The following is a 21,210-nucleotide window of genomic DNA, read 5'->3' on the forward strand; positions in this document are numbered from 1 at the left end:
AGGCGGGCCATGGAGTGCGCAAAGCGAAAAGGGGCTTCCGGCACCTGCTACTATGCGAGCCTGATGTCCCGAATATCCTGATGTATAAGAAAAGAGCGGGAAGCAGAGCGAATCCCTTTAAGCAAGGGGTCCACTGTATGCAGGGGCTCTGACATAGGGTCCTCAAAGTGCAAAACCAAGGAGACCTGAAGGATTAACTCATGGAGCGCTTCCTGATGAAAAATGCGTACCACATTTGCATCTTCGCCGGCTGCGGGGTGCTCAAACCCCTTGCCAGTGGAATCCAGCCCTCCAAGAGGATCCTGGAATTCTCCCCAAGGGTCCAGGTCTTCATCAATCACCTCGTGCTCCTCTGGGAAAAAAATCCTCATCTTAAGAGACCCTCGGGCATTTGGATGAGAGAGTAGAGGGGGGCAAAACTGCCGCTTTTTGGGGTCACACCGGGCAAGATGTCGGAGGTAAACCCTCCCCCCCAAGTGGACACAGAACTTCCTGCCGCCAGCACATAAGCTTTATAAAGTGCTAACATAAATTCAGGGGGAAAACCCCCAGCAGCCCCAAGGGACTCCCTGCCCCAGCAGGGGACCCTGACACACCTTGCCCCTGTATTTCCAGAACAGGGGGAAGTCACTTGAGGTAACAGAAATGAATGAGGTTCCTGCTGAAATTGGACCTGAAACCGCCAAAATCGGAGCTCCTGCGGCCTGTCATGTCTGAAAAGCCTGGGACTTTCCTGACGCTGAGGCAGAGGAACTGACCAACGCGAAAAGGGAATCCCCAGACGAACTGGCGGTAAGGGAATCCTGTGCTCCCTGACTGTTGGCGGCTAGGGAAGCCTGGCCTTCCCCACAATCCAAAGCCGAACCGCGAGGCACATGTGGCGGGGTGCCCTGGCCGCTGGCATCCGCTGCCAAGGCTTCCCTACTGCTCTGGCCTGCACAGGCCGGCAACAAGTATCTCGCGCCTGGAGCACTTTTTCTCTTTAAAAGAGCTCATTGTGCTGAAAACCACCCTAGATGTAAAGAAAATGCCAGTTAATTGAGAAAAAACACAGGAAAAAGGCAGTTATAAAGGGAAATGAGCCCTTTGGACCGGCACAACTCAGGATTTTTTTGTTGTTGTTGTTATTTCTTTTTACTTAGGCTGAACAGACTCCACGACTCTCAAAGTTGGAGGGCTGACCAACCAGGGGACCAGGCCGCCTGCCGAGGCCCACTACAAAAATATGGGGAGGTGGAGGGAGGTGTGTGTTGGGGGAGGGACCCAACACGAGATCTGCTGGGTTTAACACCCCCGAGGTCAAATGGATCCCCAAATAGAACCCGGCCAAGCTCTGTTCGGCACAAAAAGGGGAACCAGGAGTCCTCAAACAATGTTCCAACAGTGCTAAGAGAGGAGCTGAAAAGCCTTACCACCTGCTACTGGAGACTGAGGAAAACTGGAGTAGCACGAGAGCATGCTATACTGATATACAAGTTTGATCTCAGTCTCCACCTGCTGGTAGCAGTGAGGCATATTACCCATTCCTAAAGACTATACCAGTCTACCAAGGGATACAGAAATACCTGTTTTGATTCTCAACCTGTTCATTGCCTATTAACGAGACAACCTGAATAAGGAAATTTGAGGGGGGGAGGAGTTTCTAGCCTAAATGTGCTGTGCCCTCTTCCTCAAGAAATATGTTCAGATAGTTTTATCTCTTTCAGCCATCGTGCATTACTATTTTCACAAATTCCATGTCAAACCAGGCTACTGTCTCTCCTGCATGAGGACAGGTTACACCGCTGCAAGCTAAGCAATGAGAAAAAAAAACACATTCCTAAAATGAAATAATGTGGTTTGTTCCTACTCCCAGAAAGAGAGATGGTCCCCTGTCTCACCAACACCTCTTATGCAGGATTGCACATTGCCGTGGTTTATTCAATCTCCATCTTCCAACCCACCCCAGAAAATAAAACGGAACACGCAATCCTGCTGAGCATTTTATAACAGGTCTTCAAATATACAGTATGTGTACAAAATTCAAAAAAGTGGCTCCTATTCAGGTCCTCACTGTATTCACAATGCAGCGTCTAATGCTAAATCCATGTCACAGGGATTCACGGAATCCACACATGCCCATTCTCCGATTCCTATGGGGCAAATTCTATAACTTCTTACACAGAAAGTGTGTGCTGAATTCCCTTTAAAGAATACTGATGTAACACCAGCCACAAAGCAAAGTGTGCAACTTACAGTATTCTTTAAAATTATGCACAGAAGTGTGTGTGTGTGGGGGGGGGGGGCTCCGTCTATGTCTCTTGGCAATGCCTAGAACTTGTGCATGTATTCTCAACATTTACCCAAATCATAAACATAAATGTGAGCACATAAGTTACAGAATTGCCCTAAATGCACAAAGGAACAGACACAGAATCAAGGTAACTCAGCAACCACTTCAGACTCTGCTCATTTGGGGTGCCAGGGTACGTCTGCTTGCAGCCTCTCCACTACCCCTGTGACGTACCAGCTGTTCCTGTCTGCCTAGACCTCTAAAAGGGCACAAGGAGAGCCCACCCTATGTTTGACATCAGACAGAAGATAACACAACACAAACCCTCCCCCCCAACCAGAGCTGGAACAGAGTTGCCCCCTCCCCCACTCCAGCCTTTGCCAACCCTCCTACCCCTCATCTTCCTTCACCACCCTGTGCTGAGGTAACTGCTATGGCCTCTACCCCTTACCCTTCTGTGCCAGGACGCCACTGCAGCTTCTCAACCCAACCACAGAGGGGCTCTGATTTAATTTTTCATCCACCCTTCCTGACCATGCCCCCCCCCCTTTAATCTCCCTCCCTCCCATTAAATTCTCATCACCCAGTCCTTTCAATCCAAAATCATGTGTTTGAACATCGCTAAGCAACAATGCCACCCGTGGTGGATGTCTGATGTGGTATCTATTAAGCGTCCTCCCCTGAGAATTTAAGGATCAGGAGATGAAGTGGCGATGGATAACGGAGAACCAAGGCCTACTACTTGCAAGGTCTGGCTCTGATCTTAAAACCAGAGCCGCCGTATGTTTAAGGAGGTCAGTACAACCAGCATCTCATCCCTTCTGCAGGGCTGCACAGAGGCTGGTTGTATAGGAGGCAGCAGTGATGTGCCTGAGAGCAGAGGGATCTCCCCTTCCTTCCCAGAACTAACTCTTCCTGACTGCCAAGACCCCAGAGTCTCCTTTTCTTACTGCGCTTTACTTACCAACAATTTCTCACACTGCATGTCCCAGCCATAAAAAAAGATTTATATACTAAGACCTGAGCCCTGACAAATTCTGCCCACATCAAAATCTATCACTCTGTAAAAATATAGAACTTTCTGCTCTGCTAAAATTCAGAATACAGTGTGCGTGCTCTGAGCCACGCTCTTTCACTCAGCGTACATAAATAGATTTATATATATTATATATATATATATATATGTATAAAACATGCTGTCTCTCTATACAGAACTGTACAGTCATCCTTTGCGCTGTGGGCTGTCCTCTGAATGTCTTCTATAAATAAGCACTAGATTTGTACAGAAAAGGGTGATCCACACAGCGACTTCTGTACATACTTGTCATGTCAACAACGAGGGGCAGGAAACCCATTGCCTCTTCTGGATCGAACACCATGGCTAGTATTTGTAATCATTTCTGGGCTCACTTCTTAAGAATGTGGAAGATCCCTCCAGAGCTAAAGTCCAATGGAGCAGAAAGGATCCAGCGTTCGCTCAGGTGAGATGTCTCAAGGACACACAGGTGACTCCTTGCCAAAAGGTGTACAACACAATCCCTGCAAGAAATGCTCAGGCATATCACGCAGATTGAAGAAGTCCACCAAGTACTGGTAGCTTTAACCCACTGGCTGCAGCAAATGACCCTCTCCAATACCCAGCCACAGATGCAAAGAATGGTCCCCATAGAAAAGAGAGAGAGAGAGAGTAAAAAGGTGATGATAGCAAAAGAAATGGAAAGAGCTTGGCCAGTGAGAAAAGAAAGAATGTGAACTGAGAAAGAGAAAATGACAGATAAGGAACCAGCTCAATAGGCAGCCAACATCTGAAAGGAGGAAGATTTTTGCAACATCTGTGGTGTGGGGAGGCTGATGCCAGCGGCACTGTGGGGCAGATGGCAGAGTGCCGGTTCCTGCGCCAGCAGGTCCAGTATCATTTCATGTCCACATCAAAGTCCAGCACCAGTAATTTGGTCTCTTCAGTTCCATTCCTACTTCCTACTGCACACACCAGTTTGGTATTGGAGGCCCGGATCCTCCACACCACACCACCACTGCCACCACTCTCTAGTGCCACGAGGTTACGGATGAAATCGCCTGTCTTCAAGTCCCAAAGCTTCACTGTGCCGTCGTCTGAGCTGGTCACCACAAACTTGGAGCTGAACTGCAAACAAGTGACAGCGCTCTGGTGCTTCTGAGGACCTGGACAGAAAGGGAGAAACCCAGAGAAAAAATAAGATGCGTTACAACTCCACCACACGCGCCCAAAAAGGTCTCTCCTAGCGCACTGCCCGTAAATGCCACTACCTTGCAGCCGCCCGTTACCAGTCTCCCACTCTGTACCCGTAAATGCCACTCCCTTGCAGCCGCCCGTTACCAGTCTCCCACTCTGTACCCGTAAATGCCACTCCCTTGCAGCCGCCCGTTACCAGTCTCCCACTCTGTACCCGTAAATGCCACTCCCTTGCAGCCGCCCGTTACCAGTCTCCCACTCTGTACCCGTAAATGCCACTCCCTTGCAGCCGCCCGTTACCAGTCTCCCACTCTGAACCCGTAAATGCCACTCCCTTGCAGCCGCCCGTTACCAGTCTCCCACTCTGAACCCGTAAATGCCACTCCCTTGCACCCGCCCGTTACCAGTCTCCCACTCTGTACCCGTAAATGCCACTCCCTTGCAGCCGCCCGTTACCAGTCTCCCACTCTGTACCCGTAAATGCCACTCCCTTGCAGCCGCCCGTTACCAGTCTCCCACTCTGTACCCGTAAATGCCACTCCCTTGCAGCCGCCTGTTACCAGTCTCCCACTCTGTACCCGTAAATGCCACTTCCTTGCAGCCGCCTGTTACCAGTCTCCCACTCTGTACCCGTAAATGCCACTCCCTTGCAGCCGCCTGTTACCAGTCTCCCACTCTGTACCCGTAAATGCCACTCCCTTGCAGCCGCCCGTTACCAGTCTCCCACTCTGTACCCGTAAATGCCACTTCCTTGCAGCCGCCCGTTACCAGTCTCCCACTCTGTACCCGTAAATGCCACTCCCTTGCACCCGCCCGTTACCAGTCTCCCACTCTGTACCCGTAAATGCCACTCCCTTGCAGCCGCCCGTTACCAGTCTCCCACTCTGTACCCGTAAATGCCACTCCCTTGCAGCCGCCCGTTACCAGTCTCCCACTCTGTACCCGTAAATGCCACTCCCTTGCACCCGCCCGTTACCAGTCTCCCACTCTGTACCCGTAAATGCCACTCCCTTGCAGCCGCCCGTTACTAGTCTCCCACTCAGTACCCGTAAATGCCACTACCTTGCAGCCGCCCGTTACCAGTCTCCCACTCTGTACCCGTAAATGCCACTCCCTTGCAGCCGCCCGTTACCAGTCTCCCACTCTGTACCCGTAAATGCCACTCCCTTGCAGCCGCCCGTTACCAGTCTCCCACTCTGTACCCGTAAATGCCACTCCCTTGCACCCGCCTGTTACCAGTCTCCCACTCTGTACCCGTACATGCCACTCCCTTGCAGCCGCCTGTTACCAGTCTCCCACTCTGTACCCGTAAATGCCACTCCCTTGCAGCCGCCCGTTACCAGTCTCCCACTCTGTACCCGTAAATGCCACTCCCTTGCAGCCGCCCGTTACCAGTCTCCCACTCTGAACCCGTAAATGCCACTCCCTTGCACCCGCCCGTTACCAGTCTCCCACTCTGTACCCGTAAATGCCACTCCCTTGCACCCGCCCGTTACCAGTCTCCCACTCTGTACCCGTAAATGCCACTCCCTTGCAGCCGCCCGTTACCAGTCTCCCACTCTGTACCCGTAAATGCCACTCCCTTTCAGCCGCCTGTTACCAGTCTCCCACTCTGTACCCGTAAATGCCACTTCCTTGCAGCCGCCTGTTACCAGTCTCCCACTCTGTACCCGTAAATGCCACTCCCTTGCAGCCGCCCGTTACCAGTCTCCCACTCTGTACCCGTAAATGCCACTTCCTTGCAGCCGCCCGTTACCAGTCTCCCACTCTGTACCCGTAAATGCCACTCCCTTGCACCCGCCCGTTACCAGTCTCCCACTCTGTACCCGTAAATGCCACTCCCTTCTATTTATTCGTTCAATTTTCTATACCGTTCTCCCAGAAGAACTCAGAACAGTTTACATGAATTTATTCAGGTACTCAAGCATTTTTCCCTCACAATCTAATGGACCTGGGGCAATGGGGGGATTAAGTGACTTGCCCAGGGTCACAAGGAGCAGCGTGGGATTTGAAACCACAACCTCAGGGTGTTGAGGCTCTAGCCACTGTGCCACACACTCCCACATTTGCTGCCACCCGTTACCAATCTCCCCTCAGAGCATGCCCATTATCATTCTCCCTGTGGTGTAAGTGCCACTCCCTCCCTCCTGTCATAACTCACCCTGCAGTGTCTGCAAGCACTGTCCAGTTTTGATGTCCCAGATTTTCACAGTGGAGTCCGCATTTCCAGAAACCAAAGTGCTGTGCCTGAGCTCCATACCACTGGTAAGCGACTGGTGTCCCATGAGCGTATGTAAACAGTTCCCACTTTCCACATCCCAGACACGGATTGAGGTATCCAGAGAGCCACTGACAATGTGCGTCCCATCAAACTGTGAAGTGGGGGTGGGAAAGGGACAGGTCAGAACACATATAGTCTCCCAAAATAGAAGAAAAGCCGAAACAAAAAAATAAAAAACTTTTGACATTTAAGCATTAATAAATGTTTCTAAGGGCTGGGCTAGAAGGGCAAACATTTAGCAGAAGTCCCAAAACCCACCAACAGGTTGAGATAAACTTGGAGCCCTATCTAGCCTGGGGTCCCAGAGCAACTGTCTTGTTTGTGCCCTCCCTCCCGCTGCATCCATCTTCTCTATGGGCTTTGTGCTCAAGGCAGGATGTTAATGCAAAGTTTACCGGCTCCTAAGGATGCTTTTGGCCCTCTCTCCCCTGTGCTTATCTGTCATTGCTCTTCATACACCCACCCCTCTCTCTGTGTCTAGGCTCCTTGGGGCTAAGTTTCAGAAAAGCAAATAGCAATGTTACTTACCGTAACAGTTGTTATCCAGGGACAGCAGGCAGCTATTCTCACTAGTGGGTGATGTCATCCGACAGAGCCCGATACGGACATCTTGCAAACATGTCTTGCTTGAAGAAACTCAGAAGTTTCGAGATGCCCGCACCGCGCATGCGCCAGTGCCTTCCCGCCCGATGCACCGGGCGTGTCTCCTCAGTTCAGGTAGCTAGCAGAGAAGCCAACTCAGGGGAGGTGGGTGGGACGTGAGAATAGCTGCCTGCTGTCCCTGGATAACAACTGTTACGGTAAGTAACATTGCTTTATCCCAGGACAAGCAGGCAGGTATTCTCACTAATGGGTGACCTCCAAGCTAACCTCAATGGGATGGAGGGAGAGTTGGCAACTTAGGAGAACAAATTTTGTAACACAGTTTGGCCAAACTGTCCATCCCTTCTGGAGAAAGTATCCAGACAATAATGAGAGGTGAACGTATGAACCGAGGACCAAGTGGCAGCCCTACAAATCTCCTCAATCGGTGTCGATCTGAGGAAGGCTACAGAGGCTGCCATTGCTCTGACCTTATGGGCTGTGACCTTACAGGGAAGGGTAATCCAGCCTGGGCATAGCAGAAAGAGATACAAGCCGCCATCCAGTTGGAGATGGTGCGCTTTGATACAGGTCGTCCCAACTTGTTTGGATCAAAGGAGACGAAAAGTTGAGGAGCAGTTCTGTGTGGTTTGGTGCGATCCAAGTAGAAAGCCAAAGCACGTTTACAGTCCAGAGTGTGAAGAGCTGATTCTCCAGGATGAGAATGAGGCTTTGGAAAGAACACTGGAAGCACAATGGATTGGTTGAGGTGAAATTCAGAGACCACTTTAGGCAGGAATTTCAGGTGAGTGCGGAGGACCACCTTGTCATGATGGAATACTGTGAAAGGTGGGTCCGCCACCAAGGCCTGAAGCTCACTGACCCTGCGAGCAGATGTGAGGGCCACCAGAAAAACCACTTTCCAAGTGAGAAACTTTAGTGGAGCCTTGCTCAGAGGCTCAAAAGGAGGTTTCATAAGCTGAGAAAGGACAACATTTAGATCCCAAACCACTGGAGGCGGTTTGAGAGGAGGATTGACATGAAAAAGTCCTTTTATAAATCTGGAAACCACAGGATGAGCAGAGAGAGGTTTTCCTTGTAGAGGCTGATGGAAAGCCGCAATAGCACTCAGGTGGACTCGTATAGAAGTAGACTTAAGACCAGACTGAGACAGGTGTAGAAGATAGTCCAACACAGAGGATAGGGAGGCTCGCTGAGGCTCCTTAGAATTGGAAATACACCATGAAGAAAATCTAGTCCATTTTTGGGAGTAGCATTGACGAGTAGCAGGCTTCCTGGAAGCCTCCAAGACATCCCTCACTGCCTAGGAAAACTGGTGCGGAGTTACGTTGAGAGGAACCAAGCTGTCAGGTGGAGAGACTGCAGGTTGGGATGAAGCAGAGACCCCTGATGCTGAGTAAGCAGTGAAGGAAACACTGGAAGTAGGTACGGTTCCCTGCTGCTGAGTTGAAGTAGAAGGGAGAACCAAGGTTGCCTGTGCCACCGAGGGGCTATCAGAATCATGGTGGCATGGTCGGACTTCAGCTTGACCAGAGTCTTTTGAATGAGAGGGAATGGCGGAAACGCATACAGAAAGCGATTCCCCCAATCCAGCAGAAAAGCATCTGCCTCGCGGCGATGAGGAGCGTAGATCCTGGAGCAAAACTGAGGCAGCTTGAAATTGTGGGGAGCCGCAAAGAGGTCTATCTGAGGCGTTCCCCACTGAGCAAAGATCTGATGATGGGGCTTGGAGTGGAGTGTCCATTCGTGAGGCTGGAGAAGATGACTCAGTTTGTCTGCCAAGACATTGTCCTTCCCCTGAATGTAGACAGCTTTGAGGAAGGAGTTGTGGCGAACCGCCCAATCCCAGACTCTGAGAGCTTCCTGGCAGAGGGAGGCCGAGCCCATGCCCCCTTGCTTGTTGACATAATACATGGCGACCTGATTGTCGGTGCGAATGAGGACCACCATGTCGTGAAGCAGATGTTGAAAAGCTTGAAGAGCATTGAAGATGGCTCTGAGCTCCAGAAGATTGATTTGATGGAGTCGGTCCGCACAGGTCCAGAATCCCTGAGTGCGAAGCCCATCCAGATGAGCCCCCCAGGCATAGGTCGAGGAATCGGTAGTGAGAACCTTCTGATGAGGAGGAGTGTGAAACAGCAAACCTCTGGATAGATTCGAAGAGGCCATCCACCAAAGTAGAGACTACCGAAGAGCAGGAGTGACTATGATGTGTCGAGTCAACGGGTCTGACACTTGAGTCCATTGAGAAGCTAGAGTCCACTGAGGAATTCTGAGATGGAGCCTGGCAAAGGGCGTCACATGAACTGTAGAGGCCATGTGGCCCAGGAGGACCATCATGTGTCTCGCTGAGATGGACTGGCGAGAAGATACAGACTGGCAGAGACGAAGAAGAGCATTCATGCGCTGAGGAGGAAGGAATGCTCGAAGCTGGATGGTGTCCAGTACCGCCCCGATGAAGGGAAGGGACTGGGTAGGCTGCAGATGAGATTTGGGAAAATTGATCTCGAAGCCTAGGCTCTGCAGGAAGCAGATCGTGGTCAAGGTCGCCGAAATGACCTTTGGAGCTGATGGGGCCTTGATGAGCCAGTCGTCGAGGTATGAAAATACCTGAAGACCCCTGTTCCGGAGTGCAGCAGCCACCACCACCAGACACTTCGTGAAGACTCTGGGAGACGAGGACAGGCCGAATGGAAGCACTCGATACTGCAGATGTAGATGTCCCACCCGAAATCTGAGGAACTTGCGGGAGGCCAGATGAATGGGAATGTGAGTGTAGGCCTCCTTGAGATCCAGAGAGCATAACCAGTCGTTCTGCTCGAGGAGAGGGTAGAGAGAAGCAAGTGTCAGCATGCGAAACCTCTCCTTGACTAGGAATTTGTTGAGGGCCCTGAGGTCCAAAATGGGTCGCAGGTCGCCCGTCTTCTTCGGAACAAGGAAGTACCGAGAGTAAAACCCCTGGTTCAGTTGGTCCGTCGGGACCGGCTCCACGGCACGAAGCCGGAGCAAAGCCTGAGCTTCCTGGAGAAGAAGGGCGGTCTGAGTCAAGTTGGAAGGATACTCTCTCGGAGGGTGGTCCGGAGGGACCCGATGGAAATGAAGAGAGTATCCTTCCTTGATGATAGTAAGGACCCAGAGGTCGGTTGTTATGGCCTCCCAGCGATGAGAAAAATGATGGAGGCGCCCTCCGATGGGAAAAACAGGGGGAGGCAGAACGAGGTTGGTTATGCCTTCGACGAGACAGCCAAAAAGGCTGAGTGGTCTTAGGGACAGCAGGCGATTGAGACTTAGGCTGACCCTTTTGGGGAGGCTGACGCTTCACCGGTTGCCTCGCAGGAGGAGTTTGCCTCGGCTGATAACACCTCTGATAAATCAACGGCGGACGAGAAGGTCGAGACTGCTGAGGCTTAGGCTTCGGCCGAAGGATAGATTGGAAGGACTTTTCGTGGTCAGACAACTTCTTCATAACAGTCTCGATGGATTCGTCAAAAAGATCCGCCCCAGCACACGGGACGTTTGCCAGGCGGTCCTGAAGATTCGGGTCCATATCAATGGTCCGCAACCAGGCCAACCGGCGCATCGCCACCGAGCAGGCCGCCGCTCGGGCAGAGAGCTCGAACGCATCATAGGCAGATTGCATTAACTGAAGCCGAAGTTGGGACAGCGAAGCAACCACTTCCTCAAACTCAAACCTAGCCTGGGATTCGATGTATGGTGTGAACTTCCGAAGCACAGGCAGAAAAAATTCCAAGTAGGCTGCAAAGTGGAAATTGTAATTCAGGACTCGAGACGCCATCATCGAATTCTGATAGATGCGTCGACCAAACTTATCCATGGTTCTGCCCTCGCGGCCCGGAGGCACTGAAGCATAGACCTGGCCAGGATGAGACAGCTTGAGCGAGGATTCGACCAGGAGGGACTGGTGAGAAAGCTGAGGACCCTCGAAGCCTTTATGATGCACCGTGCGGTACCGCGCATCCAATTTGCCAGGGACCGCAGGGATAGAGTAAGGAGACTCGAAGCATCGCATGAAGGTCTGGTCGAGGAGCTTGTGCAGGGGAAGCCGCAAGGACTCTGCCAGAGGACGAGGCAAGTGCATGGTATCGAGGTACTCTTTGGAATATCGAGACCCAGCATCGAGAGTAATGTCCATGTCATCCGCCATCTGCCTGAGGAACGATGAAAAGGACAGTTGGTCTGCCGTCGCCGGTCTGCGAGACGGACTAGAAGAAGAAGAGGCTTCTGGCTCCAGAGAGGCCTGCGAGCAACAGGACGAGTAGATAACCTCGGGGCCCTTGAACTCCGGGCCCGGAGGAGGAGACCCAGTCGAAGCAGCATACCCCAACCGAGGCAATTTCTTCTGAGGCGAGACGGTCGAGTGTCGAGAGGAATGCTTCGAAGAATGTCTGGATCGATGCCCCTCCCGATGCCTGGAAGGGGATCGAGCCCGTCCGTGAGAAACTGGCTCAGACGCCTCCAAGGAGCAGATTGGACTCGATGCCGTCGATCACAGAGGCGGCAGAGTCGGAGGCTCCCCCAACGCCGCCCAGGTTTGATAGGGGGTTCGGAAGAACTCGTCCTGCTTCCTGCTATGCCCAGGACTGGGTGGCCCCGAAAGGTGGACGCCACACCGAGTCATGGGGCGGAGTAATCGGTTCCAAGGGAGGCAGGTCACTAAACGAGGCTTTCCTCGAGGGGATGGGCTCCAAGGGAGGCATATCACTAAAGGAGGCCCTCCTCGAGGAAATCGGTTCCAAAGGAGGTACAGCGCTAACGGAGGACCTCCTCGAGGACCCGGACACCGCTCGCCGCTCCTCCTCGCCGAGTAACGAGGTAGTGCGGCGAGGAGGAGGAGGAGGGGGTGGTCCGCCCCTCGAAGCCGAAGCTGGAAGGTCACCCTGGATGGTGGCAATCAGCCGAGGCCCCATGGTCTGCATGAGCTCCACGAACTGAGCCTCCAGGATGGACCGCAACGAAGCCGATATGGAGGGATCCGCACCAAAAGGGGGCCCTTCCGCACGGTCTCCGCGCTCCTTGGGTGCTACGTGCTTCTGCTTGCCAGTCTTCGGCACCTTGAGCACCACTGGAGGAACTGTTGGGGTCGATACCTGCTCCGAGGAGACGGATGAAGGCTCCGGCGCCGAAGCCGGGGCCGAAACCGGTGTGAACGACGCCGGTTTCAGGAGGCCCGAAGCAGCCGGGGAGGCAGAGGGCTTCGCAGAAGGAGTCGAAGCACCTGTCGATGTCGAAGCTGCAGGATCCGATGAAGCTTCCATCTTGAACATGGACTCCCACAGCAGACAGCGACGCTTAAACGCTCTCACCGTCAGAGTGGAGCAAGGCCGGCACGATTTCGGGAAGTGATCTGGTCCCAGACACTGTAAGCAGCGTCGATGAGGGTCCGTGAGCGAAATCGCGCGCTGGCACTTGCTACACTTTTTAAAACCGGTGATCGGCCGGGACATAGGCCGGAAAAGCTCCGCCGCAAGGTTGAAGGCGCGGGGCCCCAGCCACACGGCCGACCCGGTATCGGAAGGAAAAATTTTTTTTTTTTTGAAAAAGAAATCAAAGAAAGAAATAAATGCACAGGAGAGCCAAAAGAACTCAACCCGCGGCAAAAAAGAAGGCAAAAAAAGAGATTCAATGGGCGCAAATTGAAGATAGACTTCTCAGCTCCGCGGAAGAAAAAGAACTGAGGAGACACGCCCGGAGCATCGGGCGGGAAGGCACTGGCGCATGCGCGGTGCGGGCATCTCGAAACTTCTGAGTTTCTTCAAGCAAGACATGCTTGCAAGATGTCCGTATCGGGGCTCTGTCAGATGACATCACCCACTAGTGAGAATACCTGCCTGCTTGTCCTGGGATAAACATACTTACACCATACGGGAGTAACTCTCTAAAGGTCAAGAGTCTGTATAATTGCTGTCAGCAGCTCAACGGCATAACCCTGATGTGCAAGTCTGCTGATCCAACACCAAGGGCCTGATTCTGGAAATGGGGCCTGCAAAACGAGCACCTGTCGCATCTCAATCTCTGGCTATTTTCTTCCACAAACACCTTAAATGTAGGCCAGCTTGTTACAGGCCTAAGGACACCCAAAGCCACTTCCGGTATAAACCACACCTAGGCCTAGATGCCTCCATCCCAATTGGTCCATTTGACGGCAGTAGGATGCCTACCCCCACCTACAATTGGGACGCCATTTTCAGAACCAGGCACGCAGCTAATTTGTCAATTACGTTATGAGGGGGGGTCTTTGTGCATGGCACACCATTTGCATTTTACTACATCAAGACCCTAATGTTGCAGAGGCCCAATCTCAGGGTTGTGAGAATGCTCTCAGATTCTAAGGGTTGGGGTTTCAATCCTCCTCTCGATTGCTCCATAATGTCCCCAAAGAATATGAAACACTTGGATTTACATACAGTGTTTCTACTACATACTAACCTATCCTTGCATATACATTCCTCTGAAACAAGAATGCTTCTGGGTGATAGTTTCAAATACCTGAGTTAATTTAATTTTACTATATATGATCTCTTCGCAGAGCTTCTATACTGCAGACCCTACACCAGTGGTTCTTGAAAGTGTCCTGGAGACCTTCATGAATATGCATGAGGCAGATTTGCATGCCTGTCACCTCTATTGTATGCCTCATGCATATTCATTAGGGATATCTTGGAAACCCATCTGGTTGGGGGTCCTCCAGGACAGGTTTAAGAACCATGTCCCTTACACAATTCTAGTAGCCTTGCCAAGTGCTGCCCACATCCTCAGCCAGGCCATAAGAACATAATCAGTACTATTCTGGGACAGACCAAATGTCCCTCAAGCCCAGTGAGAGCAATCCAAGTCACAAGTACCTGGCAAGATCCCAAAGAGATGAAACATTTTATGCTGCATATGCTAGATAAGCAGTGGATATTCCCAAATCCTTCTTAATAATGGCTTATGGGCTTTTCTTTTAGAAACTTAACCAAACTGTTTTTAAAATCCTGTTAAACTAACTGCTTTTATCACATTGTCTGAAAACAATGTTGAGTAAAGAAATATTTTCTCTGGTTTGCTTTAAACTTACTACTTAGTAGCTTCATTGGAAATGGTAAACAAGCACATTTACGTCTACCTGTTCCACTCCACACAGTATTTTATAAACCTATCATATCAAGAAACTGCAGCGAGAACAGAATATGGCTACACTGGTTGCTTTCCAATAAAATGTGGCATCAGGCAAGGATGCATCTTGTCACTTTATCTGTTCAACCTTTACGGCAGTGTCTCTCAAACTTTTTCGAGCTGGGGCACACTAAAGGTAGTGGCCACAGCTCAAGACACCCAGAAATGTGTGGACGTCAACGTGATGACATCATCACGCTCACATCCACGCATGCGCAGAGGCCCTCCAGACAGGCCCTGAAATGCCAGTAGGGCATGCCAGCAGGGAAGTCTAACAAATATCAACTGAGTACCCCCAACCCCAGACCTCCCAAACTCCTCCCACTCTTCCCCAGATCCCACTCCCTTTACTAATTGTAATGTAATTTCTTTCCCCATTCATTTTTCATTTATACACTGCAGATATAAATTCTCAAAACTGACACTTCAGTCACTATATATAAAATCATTTTCCCTACCTTTGTTGTCTGGTGACTTTATTTTTCTGTGCTTTTAACTATGTTTCCAGGGCCTTCTTATCCACTGACTGTTTTTCTCTCCGTCTTCACTTTCTGCTATTTCCATTTTTCTGCTTTCTTCTCAAAATCTACTCTGTCTCTCTCATTCCCTCCCTATTTCCATAGTCTGACATCTCTCTCCTTCTCTTCTCACCTCCCCCCCCCGGTGGTCCGACGACATCTCTCTCCTTCCTTTCTCCCCTTCCCAGTCTGGCATCTCTCTCCTCTCCTTCCCATAACCTGGCATCTCTCTCCTCTCCTTCCCATAACCTGGCATCTCTCTCTTTTACTCCTACTAATATTATTATTTCTATAACACTACCAGACTCCCCTCCTTTCCTTCCATTCCCTGGTCTGATATCTCTCCCTTCCTTTAGTCATCTCTCCCCCCCCCAGTGTAACATTTTTCTTTCCCTTCTTCCTTTCTGCCCCCTGCAGTCCATCTCTCTTCCTTTCCTCCTTTCTGGCCCCCCTCCCAGCCCAACATTTCTCCCTCCTTTCCACTAGTCCAACATTTTTTCTCTCTTCCTCCTGCATGCTTCTCCTCTGATCCTCCTTCCCCTCCCCCAACCAACATCCCCCCCTCTCTCTCTCTCTCTCCATGAGTCCAACTTTTCACTCTCTGCCCTCTCCCCCTTCCCCAGAGTGTAACATTTCTCCTTCCCTCCTTTCTGTCCTCTCCATCCATCTCACCCTCTCCATGAATATATAGAGGTCTATAAAATACTGAGTGGAGTGGAAACAGTAGATGGGAATCAGTTGTTCACTTTTTCAAAAAATACTAGAATTAGGGGGCATGTGATGAATCTACTAAGTAGTAGATTTAAAACAAACTGGAGAAAATACTTCGTCACACAACATGTAATTAAACTGCGGAATTTGTTTCTGGAGAATATGGGGAAAATCAGTTAGCGGGGTTTAAAGTCCTAAAAGCCACTATTGACTTTACTGCTTATTCATAGGATCTGATTTATTCCTTAGGATCTAGCTAGGTACATGTTGGAAACAGGAGACTGGGCTTGATGGACTCTTATGTTCTTATTCCATGATGAGCTTTTGACACTTTTCCCATTAATATCCTTTATGTATTGGCCCTGCAGTGACTTCTTTTTATATTCTAATGTGATTCTAATGATTCATTTGTAATATTCAGCAGTTTCCCATATACCGTAACAGGTCTCTGCCTCCTTTGGTTCAGGACATAAATTTCCTGATCCTTCAGTCTAGTTTATCTAAATCAACTGCAGCAATGTATCCGATCACTGGAATTGCCCAATAGCTTTAATTATATTAAAATTTCTAACTACGTTTGCTATAGTTTGAGCTACTGTGCGTTTAGATCTGGTCATGGAGCACATCTGAAGCTTCTAATAATGCTAGATACTTGGGCGAATCAAAAATTAAAGGCAGAACAGAGCTAGCAAAATTTAACACATGCACTCGTTTGTTCATCCACGTTCTAGAACTCTTCGCTCCATGACTCAGAATCTGCTCTCGGTTCCATCCCTCAAGCTTATTTTTACAGTGACTGCTCCCTCTTTGGAATTCCATTCCTAACTATTTACGTGTAGAATAATCTCTAAATCAATTTAAAACAAAGTTTAAAACAATCTAAACAAGCAAGATAGACAAACAGGATGTCATGGATACACAATTAAAGGGAACAGTTAATCAGCAGGCTGGGTTGAAGGGCAGAGGAATAGGGTTAAGGATTGAAAGCTGTATCAAAAAGGTAGGTTTTCAGTCTGGCTACCGTGAGAACGGGCTACTGGGCTTGATGGATCATTGGTCTGACCCAGGAAGGCTATTCTTATGTTCTTAAGGGTAGGGAAGGGGCTTGATGGACAAACTCAGGTAATTTATTCCAGGCATAGGGGACAGCTAGATGAAAGGAACTAAGTCTGGAATTGGCAGTGGAGGAGAAGGATAACGCTAAGAGTGACTTAACTGAGGAACTGAGTTCTCTGGGAGGTGTAAAGGAGAGAGAAGTGAGGAGAGATATTGAGGGGCAGCAAGAAGACCTTGAACTGTGTGCGATGGCAGATAGGGAGCCAGTGAAGTGACTTAAGGAGAGGGGTGACATGAGCGTAGTGAGGTTGGTAGAAGATGAGTCGCACAGCAGAGTTTTGCAGATTGCAAGGGGGAGAGGCAACACTGAGGGATACCAGTTAGGAGTAGATTGCAGTAATCTAAGCGTGAGGTTACAAGAGCTTGGACAAGGGTCCAGGTAGTGTGCTCAGAGAGGAAGGGACAAATATTGATGATATTGAAGAGATAGAAGCAGCTTGTTGGATATGTGTAGAAAATGAGAGGTCAGAATCGAAAACCACTCCAAGGTTGTGAGCAGAGGAGACTGGAATAATGACAGTATTATTAACTAAGATGGAAAAAGGAGGAGCAGAATGTTTAGGAGGAAAGAGGAGTAGCTCAGTCTTGGACATGTGGCTCAGTCTTGGAGTGTGTGGTGCAGTGGTTGGATCTACAGCTTCAGCACCCTGGGGTTGTGGGTTCAAACCCCGCACTGCTCCTTGTGACCCTGGGCAAGTCACTTAATCCTCCATAGCCCCAGGTACATTAGATAGATTGTGAGCCCACCGGGACAGAGAGGAAAAATGCTTGAGTACCTGATTGTAAAAACCGCTTAGATAACCTTTATAGGCGGTATATAAAATCCTAATAAACTTGAAACTTTCAGATGATGGCAGGACATCCAGGCAACAATATCAGCCAAACAAGCAGATACTTTTTCCTGGACTTTAGGTGAAATTTCAGGTGTAGAGAGGTAGATTTGGGAATCATCAGCATATAGGTGATACTGGAATCCATGGAAGGAGATCAGGGCACCGAGGGAACAGGTGTAGAGAGAGAAGAGGATACACCAACCGCTAGTTAACATTAGGCTTGCAAGTTCATTTTTCAATTCTATCAGCACTCTTGGATGTATACCATCCAGTCCAGGTGATTTGTTACTGTTCAATTTGGCAAACTGACCCAGTGTTACAGAGATTTGTATGAGTTTCTCCGATTCATCAGAATTGAATATCATTGACAAGTTATTCCAGAGCTGAGGGGCAACTACAGAGAAGATGAATTTTATCTATCATGCCCTGATGATACATTTGCCCAGTTGAAATCAACATAATCTTAATCTAGTCTGTCTTAATCTAGTCTAGTCAGTGAAGCACTGCTGTTTTGCATGGCACTCTGTTTGACAACCTATTTTACTTATTTTATTATATCTGTTTTACTTGTTTTAATTTAAATTTATTTTAAGTTCGAAGTTTCAGTTAAGAACTTAGTTTTTTACATTGCTTTTATTTTTACCTCCAGTTGCTCTCCTCCTGACTTCTTTGCCGCCGCAAAGCGGCGGCCCGTTCCTGGCTCCGCCCCTCAACATCCGGTATATGTCATTTAAAGATTGGCACTTTGCGGCGCACGCCGCGCTTAAGGAGCAGGTCTTGCTCCTTAATGCGCTCCTTTGTGCGATCCTGCAGTGCGTTCCAATTATTTTTAAATCAAGTAAGTACAAAAAAATTTCAATGCCATATTTAAACATAACCATTATTTTTTATTCACTTTTTTTCCTGTTCACCGATATCTCATCTAAATCTGATATACTTTTATTTTATACTCCCATTCACCATCCTATTACTATGGATGAACAAGCTTTATCTATTCCAGTTTTCTGGGGACACAGACCACTTAAATCCGAATCTGGTCAAATCTCATCGCGCTTTTCGGAACGTTTACATATTAAACTTCCCCATAACCACTTAGGCTCTTCTTCACAGTCCCCACTATCATTTAAACACACAATCAACCATTTCAATATAGGTTTAATTAACATTCGTTCCATTAAAAGTAAATATCATTTAATTAGAGATGAAATTATTCTACGATCCCTTGACATTTTATGTCTCACAGAAACATGGCTTTCCGATGGAGAAGAAGCCTATCTCTCCTATGCCTGTCCCCAGGGATTCTCATTCCTTTATCGTCATCGTAGCAATAAAAAAGGAGGGGGACTGGCAGTAATCTTTCGAGAGCATTTACTATCAACTACTGATAATCCCTCAAATAACTTCACTATAGAATCTTTACAATTTTCTCTGCTCACTAAACCAAAAACCGACATTCTTTTAATTTATTTGCCACCACCAATATTACACAACTTCAATCTTTACTCTTTGATTTCGGTAGTTCTTGCTTAAATCCTCTAATTATGGGTGACTTCAATATCCATTTTGATGATCTAAATAACAACCATACTAAAACAATTCTTTCATATATTAAACAATTAGACTTAAGCCCTATAATAACCACTCCAACACATCAGGCTGGCCATACACTCGATATGGCTTTAATTTCAACAACTACAAGAAAAGATTTATCATTAAAAGAATGCATACCTGTTCCTTGGTCTGACCATTTTTTAATATCATTAACATATACTACATCCTTTAATTGGAATCAAAAAAATGAACAAACAATTAACTTCAGAAATTATAACAATCTTTCTTCAGACTTAATTCATTCTTCATTTAATTTAGATTTTTCAAAATCTAATTCTAGCACCCTGGATGATTTAACAAACCTTTGGAGCATAGCCATACAATCGCTTTTGGACAAAATTGCACCTTTACAAGTTAAAGTAATTCCCTCTCGAAAAATTCATAATCCATGGTTCACAGCTGAACTTTCCCTCATTAAAAAACAGGTTAGATCTTTAGAACGTAAATGGAGAAAAGATAAAACTCAATTTAATCTACAAAGATATAATGAACAATCAAAACTTGATAGAATAAAAATAAACGATGCAAAAAAGAAATTTTACTCAGATAAAATATTCAAAGCTAAAAATCCTTCAGTACTTTATACAATACTAAACTCATTAACAATTCCAAATTACAAACAACAACCTGACGCAGTAGTTTCTGTTCCCACCGCTCAAGAATTAGCGGAACATTTTATCGAAAAAATTAACAAAATTAGTAAAATGTTTACAATAAAACAAGATTCAACAGATAGCTTTGAACAAATTGCTGCAGATTCATTAATTGCTAGATGCTCAAAATTCAAATTACCTAGTTTAAAAGAAATAGAATCCATTGTTAAAACTATTAATATCAAAAGATCTAAAGCCGATTTGATTCCACCATTCATTCTAAAACATTATTTTGATATCTTCGGACCCTTCATTCATACTTTAGTTACCAAAAGCTTGAGTCAAAACACGGTACCATTAACGTGGAAAAAATCCATTATTCGTCCTATAATAAAAGATAAAAATGCTAGTTTTGAAGACTTATCCAATTACAGACCAATAGCCAATATCCCTTTCCTAGCAAAACTAACAGAAAAAATAGTCTATAATCAAATCTCAGATTTTGTCGAAAAAACCAATGCACTGCATCCTAATCAGACGGGATTTAGACATCACCATAGCACAGAACTTTCACTGATTGGTATGACTACTTCCATTCAATACTTTCTAGATCATCACCAATCAACCCTATTAATTTCTATTGATCTTTCTGCAGCTTTTGACACGATCGATCATCAGCTTCTCCTTGGCAGACTTCACTCTATCGGCATTTCTGACCAAGTTCTTTCCTGGTTTACATCTTATTTATCAGATCGTACTTCTGCTGTTTTCTTTAAAGACTCAACCTCAAACTTTTCTTTAACTACTCACGGTGTTCCTCAAGGATCCATTCTTTCTCCTTTATTATTCAATATCTTTCTTGCTCCGTTAATTACTTTGTGTCAATCCGTGGGTTTTCAAGTTTATGAATATGCAGACGATATCCAGCTTCTGCATTCAATTGATACCAATAAAATGTCTGATATCCAAGAGATCAACGAAAAACTTGACCTAGTTTATCACTGGTTAAATGCAAACAAATTGGCTCTCAATATCAAAAAATCCAATATTATGTTATTCCCATGGAAAGAAAGTTCCACTCTCATTGCTCCTATTACTATAGAAAATATCCCATTGCAATTAGTAAACAATATAAAAATTTTAGGGGTTACTTTTGACACCAAACTTAATTTTCATGATCACATCAGTACTATTATTAAAACTACCTTTTACAGACTACGTAAGATTCGAGCAATTTCAAAATTTCTATGCCCCAAATCTTTAAATATTCTTATTCACTCGTTG

General features: G+C 47.5%; 1 protein-coding gene across 4 annotated transcripts in view; it reads right to left on the reverse strand.

Moving 5' to 3' along the window:
- Positions 1–3,258: 3,258 nt before the first annotated feature.
- LOC117362998 (F-box/WD repeat-containing protein 7-like) overlaps positions 3,259–21,210 on the reverse strand; it is a 113,385-nt gene continuing 95,433 nt past the window's right edge. For all 4 annotated transcript variants that reach the window (XM_033950118.1, XM_033950117.1, XM_033950116.1 and 1 more), the window contains exons 12-13: positions 6,646–6,856; positions 3,259–4,453 (exon numbers count right to left, since the gene is read on the reverse strand). In XM_033950118.1, coding sequence (XP_033806009.1) covers positions 4,185–4,453; positions 6,646–6,856 — 480 coding nt within the window. In that variant the 3' untranslated portion in view covers positions 3,259–4,184. The remainder of the gene's footprint in view (positions 4,454–6,645; positions 6,857–21,210) is intronic.

Source organism: Geotrypetes seraphini, chromosome 6 (assembly GCF_902459505.1).
Source record: "Geotrypetes seraphini chromosome 6, aGeoSer1.1, whole genome shotgun sequence".
Lineage (NCBI taxonomy): Eukaryota > Metazoa > Chordata > Amphibia > Gymnophiona > Dermophiidae > Geotrypetes > Geotrypetes seraphini.